This window comes from Heloderma suspectum, chromosome 8, assembly GCF_057233095.1.
Source record: "Heloderma suspectum isolate Gila_16-S chromosome 8, 16-S_ref, whole genome shotgun sequence".
NCBI classification, from domain to species: domain Eukaryota; kingdom Metazoa; phylum Chordata; class Lepidosauria; order Squamata; family Helodermatidae; genus Heloderma; species Heloderma suspectum.
This window is the reverse complement of record NC_139465.1, coordinates 34,271,029-34,284,901: the sequence shown is the minus strand read 5'-3', so window position 1 is coordinate 34,284,901 and position 13,873 is coordinate 34,271,029. Positions and strand designations below refer to the sequence as shown.

Genomic DNA, 13,873 nt, shown 5'->3' with positions numbered 1-13,873 from the left:
TGAGTCCGATTCTGTAGCCAACTGTGGATCCACCGGATTGTTGTTTCATCTAGCCCACTTTGAGCTAGTTTGCTCATCAGGATATCATGGGGCACTTTGTCGAAAGCTTTGCTGAAGTCGAGCAAATATGATGTCTGCAGCATTCCCACGGTCTACAAGGGAGGTTACTTGATCAAAAAATGAGATCAGATTTGTCTGGCAGGACTTGTTTTTGACAAATCCATGTTGGCTTCGAGTAATCACGGCATTGTTGTCAAGGTGCTTCCAGATGGATTGCTTTATGATCTGCTCCAGAATTTTCCCAGGGATTGATGTCAGACTGACTGGTCTGTAGTTCCCAGGTTCCTCCTTTTTACCCTTTTTGAAGATAGGGACAACGTTAGTCCTCCTCCAGTCATCTGGCACTTCCGCTGCCCTCCATGATTTCTCAAAGAGAATAGACAGCGGTTCTGAGAGTTCTTCTGCCAGTTCCTTTATGACTCTAGGATGCAGTTCATCTGGCCCTGGAGATTTGAACTCATTCAAAGTAATGAGGTGTTCCTTGACCATATGCCTGTCGATCTCCAGCTGCAATCCTGCCCCTTCAGCCTGTACTTCGCCTTTGCCAGGGGGGTCATAGACCCTCTTTTGGGAGAAGACTGAGCCAAAGTAGGAATTGAGCACCTCTGCCTTTTCTTTGTCATCTGTTATTGTTTTGCCATCCTTATTTAATAGCTGAACCACCATTTCTTTCCTCTGCCTTTTACTATGCACGTAGCTGAAGAAAGCCTTTTTGTTGTTTTTAACATCCCTTGCTAACCTCAGCTCATTCTCAGCTTTAGCCTTCCTGATGCCATCCCTGCAATTCTGTGCTATCTGCCTGTACTCTTCCTTTGTTACTTGGCCTTCTTTCCACTTCCTATATGTGTCCTTTTTTTGTTTTCAGGTCATCCCTAAGCTTTTTGTGAAGCCACATTGGCTTCTTCTGTTGTCTTCCACCTTTTCTTCTTGTTGGAATTGCTTGTGATTGTGCCTTGAGAATTTCCTTTTTTAAAACCTCCCACCCATCTTGGACTCCTTTTCTCGCTAGCATCGCTTGCCATGGGACCTTACTGATCATTGTTCTGAGTTTATGAAAATCAGCTTTCCTAAAATCCAGGGTACGCATTTGACTACACTCGGCTTTTGCTTCCCTTAGAACCAAGAACTCAAGTACAACATGGTTGCTTTCCCCCAGAGTTCCTGTAACTGCTACTTTATCCACTAAGTCATCTCTGTTGGTTAGGATCAAGTCAAGGATAGCCAATCCTCTAGTTCCTTCCTCTACTTTCTGTAGGAGGACGTTATCCGCCACACAAGTCAGGAATTTCCTGGAGGGGCCATGTTTTGCAGAATTTGTCTCCCAACAAATATCGGGGAAATTGAAGTCCCCCATTACTACTACATCATGCTTCCTTAAAACATTGGCTATTTGCTTTTCAAAAGTTTCATCCTTGTCTTCTCCTTGATTGGGTGGCCGGTAGTAGACCCCGACCACCAGGTTCCTTTTAGTCTTTGCTCCATTTATTTCAACCCAGATGCTCTTGATGGGGCTACCAAGCTCCTCCTCCTGTATTTCTGTGCAGAGATATGTATTTTTCACATACAGTGCAACCCCACCTCCCTTTCTGTTCCTCCTGTTCTTTTTGAACAAGTTATATCCTTCAATTGCTGTATTCCAGTCATGAGAGTCATCCCACCAAGTCTCAGTTATACCTATCAGGTCATAATTTCCCTCTTGTATTAAGAGTTCAAGTTTGTTCTGCTTGTTTCCCATACTCTGGGCATTAGTATATAGACATCGAAGACCATGTGCTTCATAGTCTGGCTTTCTTCCTACATGTGTCTGAAGACTATTATTGGGCGCTATCAGAGCTGTTCTCTCCATTGCAGTGCATGCGCCTATGTCCATTGTTACCCCCAACATTACATCTCCCTTCCCCATAGTTTAAAGCCCTCCTGATGAAGTTCTTCATGCTGTGGCCAAACACATTCTTCCCATCCTTTGTGAGGTGCAACCCATCCCTAGCCAACAGCCCATCAATCTGATACAGGAATTAAGAAATTTGTCTTATTGAGCCTCAACAAGTCAAGGCAGGAAAAGCCTGAATCCACACAACCTTTCTCCCACCTTGGGGTGTGGGTGTGAGGTGGGCCATGTTTTCCAAAGCCCCTGTGGCAAGACCCACATATAGATGAGTCTTATGAACATCAGAACATATATCCAAAGGAGATCACATACCACACAAACTGGGTAATGGAATGATCAACACAAGTCCATTACCTGGCTGGTGGAAGTGGAGGAGAGGAGTGAAGAAAGGAGAAATACCATCTTTATATCTCAGAACAGATGTTTTAGACTACAACTCCCAGCATTCCTGACCATTGGTCATGCTGGCTTGGGCTGATAGGAGCGTAAGTCCAAAACATCTGGAGAGAACAAAGTTGGGGAAGGCTGCCCTAGAAGATGGATTGCTTTCTTCTCCCTTTATACCACTGAACGAGGATCAGATGTGTACAGAAATATGTGCTCTCTAAAATGAATATGGTAAAGACTCCAGACTTAATGAAGGCCAAGAACTGACAGAACAGAGTTGCACCTTCACTAACAATTGACTACAGTCTCAAGAATTCAGAAAACAGAATAAGGAAACATCAGGATTTTAATCCTTTCTTTTCAATGTACTGATTCCACAATAGGAGCTGCATTTTCCTGTACTATCTGAAACATTTTTTTCAGTATATTAAAAAAAAGCCAATAATTGCATCAAGCAGAAATTGTAAATAATTTGAGATCAAAGATTTTTGCTTTTGAAGCTGAGTAGCAGTACAGCCTTTGCCATTTATCTTCACCCACTTATTACTTTCTAGTGCACATGTATTGCATACTCTGGAGTTTAAGTGCCCAAGTAACTACAGATGAGACTTGCTGCTTCTTAGAATCTTTTTAGATTAAAAATTGATGGTTAGAAAGGGGCTGTAACGATGGCAATATGCCATCGATAGCCTTAAAGGTATAAAAGATAAATGTGAACAAAGCCAAAATGATCTCTGGCGGAGTCTAATGTTTTTAAGTATACCCGTGGCATGACTGAGCACAAATCAAAGTAACTAGTTGATGTTTTTTAATTGGGTCTGACAGAGTCATTAAACACCAGCTGTTTCTTTCTTTCTTCCTTTCTTTTTCTATTTTTTTTTTTTTAAATAACGAAGTAGCAAACAACTGAAGACCTCTACACCAGGTGAAGGATTTTTTTTAGATACCCATTGGCCTGCCCAAGGTTCATTAAACAGAGTAGTAACAGAGGCTCCAGGGCATAGTCTGAAGGCACATGAGGCAACAACCTTGCTGAAGCTAAGCAGGTCTGGGTCTGGTCAGTGCTTGGAGTGGAGGCCACCAGGGAACCACATGTAGCCACCTTGAGTTCCACAATTGAAGAAAGATGGGATATAAATGAAATAAAATCAATCAATCAATCAATAATAATAGGAAATAAATTGTAAAATTGTTTAGTGGAAGAATGGATTTACACATACATGCATGTGCAAAGACAAACCACAATGATTATGGTTTCCAAATTTTGTTTCCTGTAGGCATCTGGCACAAACCACAAAATGCTGTGCTATGTTCGATCTTTCCTCTGATATAGGCAACCAAGATTTGGAGAGGACCAGGACTTGGAATGCAGTAGGGGCCCTTGTGAGATCAACGCTGCTCACTCACATTCATGATCCTTGATTGATCCTGAGCAGCATCCCAAACTTTTGAGCTGCTAGGTCTGGCTATCTATGCATACATCACCTATTGAAACTGGCCTGGGCAATTATAACAGCTTGCAGTTATGGATGAGGATCTTGGATCACCTCCAAACTAGAGATAGACAAGTATGCAATGTTTGAGCCCATTGCATCTCTCCGAGTTCCTCCTCAAAGCTTGGTTTGCCTCATTCACATTCACAAAAGCGAGCATCTCTTCTTCTTTTTTCTGATCGGGAAAATGTGGATTTTTAATTGGGAAAAATGTATACCCCAAATGTACACTTTTCACCCATTCAGTAAAGCAGAAAAATGTGCTTTAAAAAACAAACAAACAAAAAAAAACATTTCCCCAAAATGCACATTTTTCGAACGGGCTCATGAGATCGGAAATGTGCAAACATTTTCTCCAAAAATGTGCACATGTTCAGGGTCGCAAACGGGGCATGTCCAAATGTTTTGTGAATACAAACACAATTCTTATACATCCCTACTGCAAACATTCCCAGTGGGTGGTGCAGCCGTGATGAGTCCTGCCATATCATGGAGCCAAGCTAGGCCTGGATTGACACTATGACACTGTCAGACCCAATTTAAAAACATCAACTAGTTACTTTGGTAACTAGTTGTCATGGAATACTAATTATTGTAACTAGTTGTCATGGAATACCAATACTAGTTGTCATGTTGTCATGTAACTAGTTGTCATGGAATACCAATTATTCCAATTCAACCTGTTTAACATCATGAAACATCTTATCAACATGGCCTTAACCTGAAGGGACATAAATTACACCCCTTTCAAACATATTATTAACACATGCGGGGAGGAGCAGGAACGTATATGTTGTCACAGCTCCTAACCTCCACTTGTTGATTTTGACTTCTGAAAAGTCCATAGGGCACTCTTCTGCTTTTTTTCTGCCTTCCTGATTGTGTGGTGAAACTTGCAAGTACGTAGACCCTATGTAGACCTTAACATGAACATGTGAAGGTCTACTGTGGGGATGGTGCACTGATCATTCTCCCTTACCTCCATGTGCTCATACGACCTCTGAATAGGCCTTATGGAAACAGGGGTGGGGAACATCGAACATGTGGTTCTTTGGATGGTTTTGGACTCCTGCACCCATTAGCCCCAGCCAATATGGCCAATATCAGGGATATAGTCCACCACCCGGGGGGGGGGGGACACATTCCTCAACCCTGTATAAGAAGAAGAAAAAGTCTCATCCTCCCAGCAGAGAGGGCACTCTACAACACACCCTTTTCCAACCTGGTGCCCTCTAGATGTGTTAGACTACAATGTCTTTCATTTCCAGCCAGCATGGCCATGGCCATGCTGGCTGGGAATTACGGAAGTTGTAGTCTGACACATCTAGAGGGTGCCAGGTCGGGGGGAAGGCTGTCCCCTAGAGAGAGTGGAATGTTGCCATCCCCTGAGGCAGGGGGAGAGCACAAAATACTCCCACCTAATAAGATATAGTGGCTAACAAGCTCTTTCTGCTGATTTCTGGCAGTTCAGCACTGTAAAACTAGCAGCCATTTTCAATGATTATTTTATATGTTTAAATATGATTTAACAGACGAAATAACCTCTTAGAAATGGAAAAGCCATTAGTTGTTAGGTCTGGACACACACCATTTACTTATTGGGGAATACGTTTCCATAAACATTAGCTGATCTTGCACAGTAAAGCAATGAATGCTCCAATATTTTGTTGTATTTTTTCAGCCTTTATTTCCAATCAAGCTTTCAAGATCTGCAAAGACTTGAACTTGAGCTTTGTATGACACGAAAGGAGTGGGCAGGAGATGAAACACCTCCAAAGCAAAGATGCAATTTGAAAAACTATTGGAGATCAGCGTTACACAGAGAAACAAGGAGCTGACAATTCAACATAATCTCCCATTAAATAACAGCTCATTTATACATATCCCATTGTGCCCTCCACATCTGGCAAGTGATGGCAGTTGGCAGATTTATTTCAACTGCTAAACTCGCCTGCCCTGCGGTAGCCTCCCTTCGTTGTAATGGGATTCCGCTACTTGCTTTCACAAACCCGGTGATTTGCAAAGATAAGGGCATCCAAGATTATTATTGGGGGGGGGGGGGTTACTGCCTAATTACTAGATGTTTCATGTCTTAACACTGGGGAGGTTTATTACTGGCATTTTCTATTGCTTCCTTTCATTTCTGCATCATAAATTTAAAATGGTTAAGGTAAATCTATCTGCAGTATGTCATTTATACCATAAGCCCTTATGTTGGGAATTGATAAAGGGGTTCAGCCTGACCCTTGGCCGGTCTCTCTCTGCCAGGTCCCAGGGGTTACATTTTAGGCAAACATGATTTTAAAAAGCAACCTTCGTACTAGGTCACTGAAGCATTTGTGTGTGTGTGTGGGGGGGGACTTTGGCACTCCCCACACCCCTACACTCTGAGCCTATACAATTTTACAAAACAGAGGAAAGCTTTTAAATGTCTGTTAGGTTTTCTTACGGCCAACAGAGGGAGGTGCTCGTTTTGCAATCTTTCACATACCAGGGAATATCAGTAAGCTCGTGTACAGCAGAAGTGCCGAAACCCTTATCCTAGTTTTATATTTCAGTCATTCAATGCTTTGCTACAAAGATGGCTGAGATGGGACAGAATTTTCATATTTCTCTTTTAACTGCACTTCTACTAGCAACTAAAAAGAAGTGCTACGTGTTATCAATTGAAATCTCTACCAGAGGCTAGCTTTCTAAAGTAAGTGCACTGGATACATCACTTCCCTTCTCAAAGTGATAGTGCTAATGTCTGCATTCAATTCCTTAATTTCTATGTAAAAAAAGACAACAAAACCAAACCAAAATTGGATTTAATCTAAAAGTCTTTAATTGCATTGTTTCTCCAGTTATAATAGCTGTCTTAGTATGGCATTGAAGTTGTTCAATGACAAATCAATAGAGGTCATGTCATTCCAATTTAATTAATTATTATTTCATCTCCTGGCAAAACTAATGGCACAACAGCATTCATACTAAGATTGACCCAAAAGACGGACTTTACAATATTATAAGACATGTACCTGTATGTGCCCCCTTCATGGATCACTGCCTTGTTGCGGCGAAGGGACTTGCGTAACTCAGTGAAGCTATAAGCTATGCCGTGCAGGGCCACCCAAGATGGACAGGTCATGGTGGAGAGTTCTGACAAAATGTGGTCCACTGGAGAAGGAAATGGCAACCCACTCCAGTATTCTTGCCAAGAAAACCCCATGGAACGTATCACAAGGCTAAAAGAGATGACGCCGGAAGATGAGCCCCTCAGGTCGGAAGGTGTCCAATATACTACTGGGGAAGAGCAGGGGGAATTTCCAAGTAGCGCCAGAAAGAGTGAAGTGGCTAGGCCAAAGCTGAAAGGACACTCAGCTGTGGATGTGTCTGGTGGTGAAAAGAAAATCCGATGCTGTAAAAAACAATATTGTTTAAGACCCTGGAATGTAAGATCAATGAATCAAGGTAAGCTGGAGGTGGTCAAACATGAGATGGCAAGACTGAACATCGACATCTTGGGAATCAGCGAACTCAAATGGACAGGCATGGGCGAATTTAATTCAGGTGACCATCATATCTACTACTGTGAGCAAGAATCCCTTAGAAGAAATGGAGTAGCACTCATAGTCAACAAAAAGGTGGGAAAAGCAGTACTGGGGTACAATCTCAAAAACGACAGAATGATCTCAGTACGAATCCAAGGCAAACCATTCAACCTCACAGTAATTCAAGTCTATGCCCCAACCACTGATGCCGAAGAAGCTGAGGTTGATCGGTTCTATGAAGACCTACAACACCTTCTAGAACTAACACCAAAAAAAGATGTCCTCTTCATCATAGGGGATTGGAATGCTAAAGCAGGAAGTCAAGAAATCACCGGGATAACAGGCAGGCATGGCCTTGGTGTACAAAATGAAGCAGGACAAAGGCTAATAGAGTTTTGCCAAGACAACACGCTGATCATAGCAAACACTCTTTTCCAACAGCACAAGAGGCGACGCTACACATGGACATCACCAGATGGTCAATATCGAAATCAGATTGATTATGTCCTTTGCAGCCAAAGATGGAGAAGCTCTATACAGTCAGTCAAAACAAGACCTGGAGCTGACTGTGGCTCAGATCATGGGCTGCTTCTTGCAAAATTTCAGCTTAAATTGAAGAACATAGGGAAAACCACTAAACCATTCAGGTATGACCTAAATCATATCCCTTATGAATATACAGTGGAGGTAAAGAATAGATTCAAGGTATTAGACCTAATAGACAGAGTGCCTGAGGAACTATGGATGGAGGTCCGTAACACTGTTCAGGAGGCAGCAACAAAATCCATCCCAAAGAAAAAGAAGTGCAAGAAAGCCAAGTGGCTGTCTGATGAGGCTTTACAAGTAGCTGAGGAAAGAAGGGAAGCGAAAAGCAAGGGAGAAAGGGGAAGAAGGGGAAGAGACAAGAAGGCCTTCTTAAATGAACAATGCAAAGACATCGAGGAAAACAACAGAATGGGAAAGACTAGAGATCTCTTCAAGAAAATCGGAGATCTCAAGGGAACGTTTTGTGCAAAGATGGGCATGATAAAGGACAAAGAAGGCAGGGACCTAACAGAAGCAGATGAGATTAAGAAGAGGTGGAAAGAACACACAGAAGAACTATACAGGAAAGATCTGAATGTTCCTGATAGCCATGATAATGCGGTCACTGAACTTGATCCGGACATCCTAGAGAGTGAAGTCAAGTGGGCCTTAGGAAACATTAGTAACAACAAAGCTAGCAGAGATGACAGTATTCCAGCTGAGCTATTTAAAATCCTAAAAGATGATGCTGTTAAAGTGCTGCACTCTATATGCCAACAAATTTGGAACACTCAACAGTGGCCGCAAGACTGGAAAAGGTCAGTTTTCCAAAGAAGGGCAATGCCAAAGAGTGTTCAAACTACCGCACAATTGCGCTCATTTCACATGCCAGCAAGGTTATGCTCAAAATCCTACAAGCTAGGCTTCAGCAGTATGCGAACCGAGAACTACCGGAAGTACAAGCGGGGTTTCGAAGAGGCAGAGGAACTAGAGATCAAATCGCCAACATTCGCTGCATCATGGAGAAAGCAAGAGAATTCCAGAAAAACATCTCTTTCTGCTTCATTGACTACGCTAAAGCCTTTGATTGTGTGGATCACAACAAACTCTGGCAAATTCTTAAAGTGATGGGAGTACCAGGCCACATTACCTGTTTCCTGAGAAACCTGTACGAGGGTCAAGAAGCAACAGTAAAAACCGGACATGGAACAACCGATTGGTTCCAAATTGGGAAAGGAGTACGACAAGGCTGCATATTGTCACCCTGCTTATTTAACTTATATGCAGAGTACATCATGAGAAACGCCGAGTTGGATGAATCACAGGTCGGAATTAAGATTGCTGGGAGAAATATCAACAACCTCAGATACGCAGACGATACCACCCTAATGGCAGAAAGCGAAGAGGATCTCAAGAGCCTCTTCTTGAGGGTGAAAGAGAAGAGTGCAAAAGCTGGTTTGAAACTCAACATTAAAAAAAACTAAGATCATGGCATCTGGCCCCATCACTTCCTGGCATATAGAAGGGGAAGAAATGGAAGCAGGGACAGATTTTATTTTCTTGGGCTCCAAGATCACCGCAGACGGTGACTGTAGCCATGAAATTAAAAGACGCTTGCTCCTTGGGAGGAAACCTATGGCAAACCAAGACAGCATAGTAAGAAGCAGAGACATCACTTTGCCGACAAAGGTCCGTCTAATCAAAGCTATGGTTTTCCCAGTAGTAATGTATGGCTGTGAGAGCTGGACTATAAGGAAGGCTGAGCGCCGAAGAATTGATGCTTTCGAACTGTGGTGCTGGAGAAGACTCTTACGAGTCCCCTGGACTGCAAGGAGGTCAAATCAGTCAATCCTAAAGGAAATCAACCCTGAGTGCTCATTGGAAGGACAGATGCTGAAGCTGAAGCTGAAATATTTTGGCCACCTAATGTGAAGAGAAAACTCCCTGGGAAAGACCCTGATGCTGGAAAAGACTGAAGGCAAAAGGAGAAGGGGACGGCAGAGGATGAGATGGCTAGATGACATCACTGATGGAATGAATATGAACTTGAGCATGCTCCGGGAGAGAGCGGAGGACAGGAAGGCCTGGCATGCTATGGTCCATGGGGTCACGAAGAGTTGGACACGACTGAACGACTGAACAACAACAACAATCTGTATGTGCCATCCATTCTTCGTGTTGGGTCATTTATCAGTTTAGCATTCACTTTACATACCACTCCTTGACCAAAGAGCTCATGATGGCAGACCTGACTCAGGATTTGATGAGCCCTGTGCCCAAGCAGAAGGCATCCCTTCTGTATTACAGGCTGCAGAGAGTCACCAAACATGCAGGAACTGCTTTTCAACTCCAGTGCATGTACAGAACATGCCATGTGACACTACGGACACCAGCCATGGTTTTTCCATCATCCATTTGATCCAAATAGCCCTGTAAGATATGGTTAGCACTGAAAAACAGTGACTGGATCAAGGCAAGCAAGTGAACTTCATGGCTGAGTAGAGACTTGCAACAAGGTCTCCAGGGCTCAAATTCAAAATGCTATCCATTACACCATGGTAGTCATCTTACATATTGATTTAAATTTTAGGAATATTCCCCCTCCCCTTCTTTTTTCTTTCTTTTTAATGTAACAAATTCCTTCTTTTTTTAGAAATGGCTACTTCTGCTTTAGTGGTTGCCTCACATGTCTCTTCCAGAGTTATAGAAGGGAAAAACTAAAATAGAAAATGTTGGAAATGTTCTGGCATGTTTACCTGTGGATGAACTCAGTTTCCATGTAATCACTGAAAAAAGTCATAAGTGCTTTTCAAGTAAAGTCCAACCATTCCAAATCGGAACTAACCTGTGCGATTCCGAGGAAACCATCACAACTCTTGCAGGAGCTGAGTGACGAAGAACATCTTCAAGGAGCTGAATGAGATAAAAGTGCCCCAAGTGATTCACCTGGAAGGTGGACTCCAGACCATCTTCAGTCAATTGCCAAGGAACACCAAAAACTGCAGCATTGCAGATCAGCACATGGAGAGACCTTTAAAAAAAAAAAGCGATCCTCATCACAGAGCTATAATCAGTGTGAACATGACAAAATTAACTAGACCGATCACCATGCAATTGGGTGAAGACAGCTAAGCAGGTCTAATGTCTTCTTAGGAACCACTCCTACGACAGATCTGTCAGATCACAGTTTTTCAGATGGTCTATACTTTCATTCATTTTGCAGAAAGATGTTGGTCACAGAGACTATGATACACAAATTGACAACAGCTAAAGCAGGGTTGCAGAACCTCAGGCCTGGGGCCCAAATCTGGCCACCTGTGGAGCCCAAATCCCTCCCTCCCAGGGTCCCCAGAAGCTCACACCCCATCCCTCGCCTCACATTCTTTCCCCCAACCACCAATCATTTGGTGGTTTCCTTGCTTTTGTGCAGCTTTTTTCCCATTCTCACCTCATGAGACAGAAACAAGCATGTGCGCACGCACGCACACACACATAAAAGGTAGTGAAGCAGTAGTGAAGCATTCTACTACCCACCAGCCCCACCCGCAATACACCTTTAATTCCCTCTCTCCTTGTTCTTTCCTCACTCCTTCTTGCCTGTGGACTCATCTCTTCCAGTAACCCTTTCTTCTCATGGGTTGGGTCTTCCTGTTTAGAGGCAGGGTTTCCCTACAGCATGTTATCAAGAATTACTCCATGAGATATGAGCGTTATTTCAGGACAACAACTTCATTGCCATAGATCGGCCGTTAATTGGACATAAGGTCTATTGAAATTGTTGGGTCTTATTCCTAAATAATTGGATGTACATGTGTGCTCATCATAACCCAATTCTGATTTCATTCACTTGCCATCACTTAAACGGTTGATTTACAAACTATCATCAAACAGGCTAACTTGCCTTATGGTCTTTCCACACCCCACTCTTTAAAATAAAAGTCCTTCCATCAGGCACAATTTCCCCTGCTTAAATTGTATGTTGGGTTAATTTAAAAAGCATTGCATTTTTAAAGTAGCATGTGTTGTACATTTTTTCAAGATGTAAAATATTAAACATTTATTAACAGGCTAAAAAATGTAACGTATATGCCTTTTAAAAACGCTGTCGACAGAATGGAAAAAGGCATGGGCAGACTTCAGGCATGGGCAAACTTCAGGCTTGTGAAATCTACTTCACTTTTTTTTTTACTAGAAACAGTGATGTTCACCAATGGGAGCCAGGTACAAAATGGTAACCAGGGGAGTGGAGTCAGATGCAAGCAGCTGGTTCAGGGAGTGGAGCAAATCTACTACAGCCCATGAGGCATACAATGGGATGGCTTGCATCTACAAGTTCAAATCTATATATGAGTTATTACAGATCAAGGATTCTAACAGTCTGATTTAGAAGGGGGGAAAGCAGCTTTGTTGGTGACAAGAAATCTTTGTTGATCTACGGTAAGTTATCCAGAAATCTACCAGTAGATCCAAACCTACCTTCTGCCCATCCATGCTGTACGGTATTTATTAATTGTGGCTTGAATTAAGATTTGAGCTAAAATTCCCTTGATTTAAATTTTCTTAAGTTCAACAGGATTTACTGATGTATTAGTGTACTGTTAGTGTACCAAAGACCACAACTGTTTATTGGATAGTCGTCATGTGTTTTAGAATGGCTGAAATTGTCTCCACCATGAACTTCTGTATATCGCTAAATATCTCATTGTGCAGTAATGGAATTCTGAAATTACATAACTGTCTACACTGCCCATATAACACCAAGATTGTGCTTTATGGCTGGAGGAGTTGGAGTGGATAAGGAGGATTTCTTGACCTAGATTTCATCAGGTTATTAAAACCTAAGCTATGTCATACCCCTGGGTTACGACCCTTAGAAAAATATCCTGTATCCTATAAAAGCAGCCTGAGATGATAACATCAAGAAAGGCCCAAAGGTAAATAGAAACATTAATGTGACTTTTGAAATCTGCTGGAAAGCAGGCTTCCTTCGTGTGTTTACTTCTCCTATTGACATTGAGAAGCAGTTCTTTTTTTAAACCACATGCCTCCCCTACTTGCCTATTCCGTTACTATAATTGTGAACAGAGTAATAAAAACAGACCATGCACATCCTTCTTTATTCATGGCACAATCTATCTAAAGCTAAGCAGTTTTAAACCTCACTGAATTTGATGGGGGAATTAAGCATGTGCTTAAAATAATTTTCATTAAAATCAAATGGTTTTAAGAGTGCTCAAAATTGTCTGGATTGTGATCTTTCTTATTTATTAAATGTATAGATCACTGGTCAATCACAACAGCAAGTACTTCCAAGTACTTCTTGTATCTTGTATTAGTGCAAGATCATTTTTAATTATGTGTTTAATTAGAAAAGATTGTTCCACAAATGGGTGAGGTGGTAGGCATGCATCTTATAGCAGTAAATTTAGATGGATTTTCTTTTCTGAGGTCTTCCCTTTTCACATTCTGATTTCCCTAAATCAGGGATAAATAAAAAATAGAGTTTTTTCTCAATTAATCCTAGGAGAAGAATTTCATAGCATTCTGATGCTTCAGTTGTCTTAAACACTTCAATCTGATCTCAGTTATATGAGAATTTGGAAAAATTATAACAGTTGCTTGAGCAAATCCATGGACATGATTTAAAAAGGAAGACTGACAAAATAATCTCAGCCTTATTTCCAGATCCAAGATCAACAGAGAACTCCTCCAAGCATGTCATTAACATACTATCTGTGTCATGTGGATTCAACGGTGGCTGTTCAATTGCCAAGCTACACTTTACTGGAGACTTGACACAGGATCTTCTAGAATCAAGGTCCAGTTCTTAGCAGCACCATAAATAACGTCTCCAATATTGTCAATATAGGGATTTCCATTCTTCAGCAGTCTGATTCACAATGCACTTGTGTCTTCTATGGGTACAGAGTCCAAGTCTTTGCCCCCCAGTTTCACAATGTCATTCGCAAAGGGGCATTTTGACAATT

General features: G+C 41.9%; 1 protein-coding gene across 9 annotated transcripts in view; it reads right to left on the bottom strand.

Moving 5' to 3' along the window:
- The window catches only part of WWOX (WW domain containing oxidoreductase), an 879,648-nt gene that overhangs the window by 660,540 nt on the left and 205,235 nt on the right, over window positions 1–13,873 (bottom strand). For all 9 annotated transcript variants that reach the window (XM_084811930.1, XM_084811939.1, XM_084811932.1 and 6 more), the window contains exon 7: window positions 10,732–10,917. In XM_084811930.1, coding sequence (XP_084668056.1) covers window positions 10,732–10,917 — 186 coding nt within the window. The remainder of the gene's footprint in view (window positions 1–10,731; window positions 10,918–13,873) is intronic.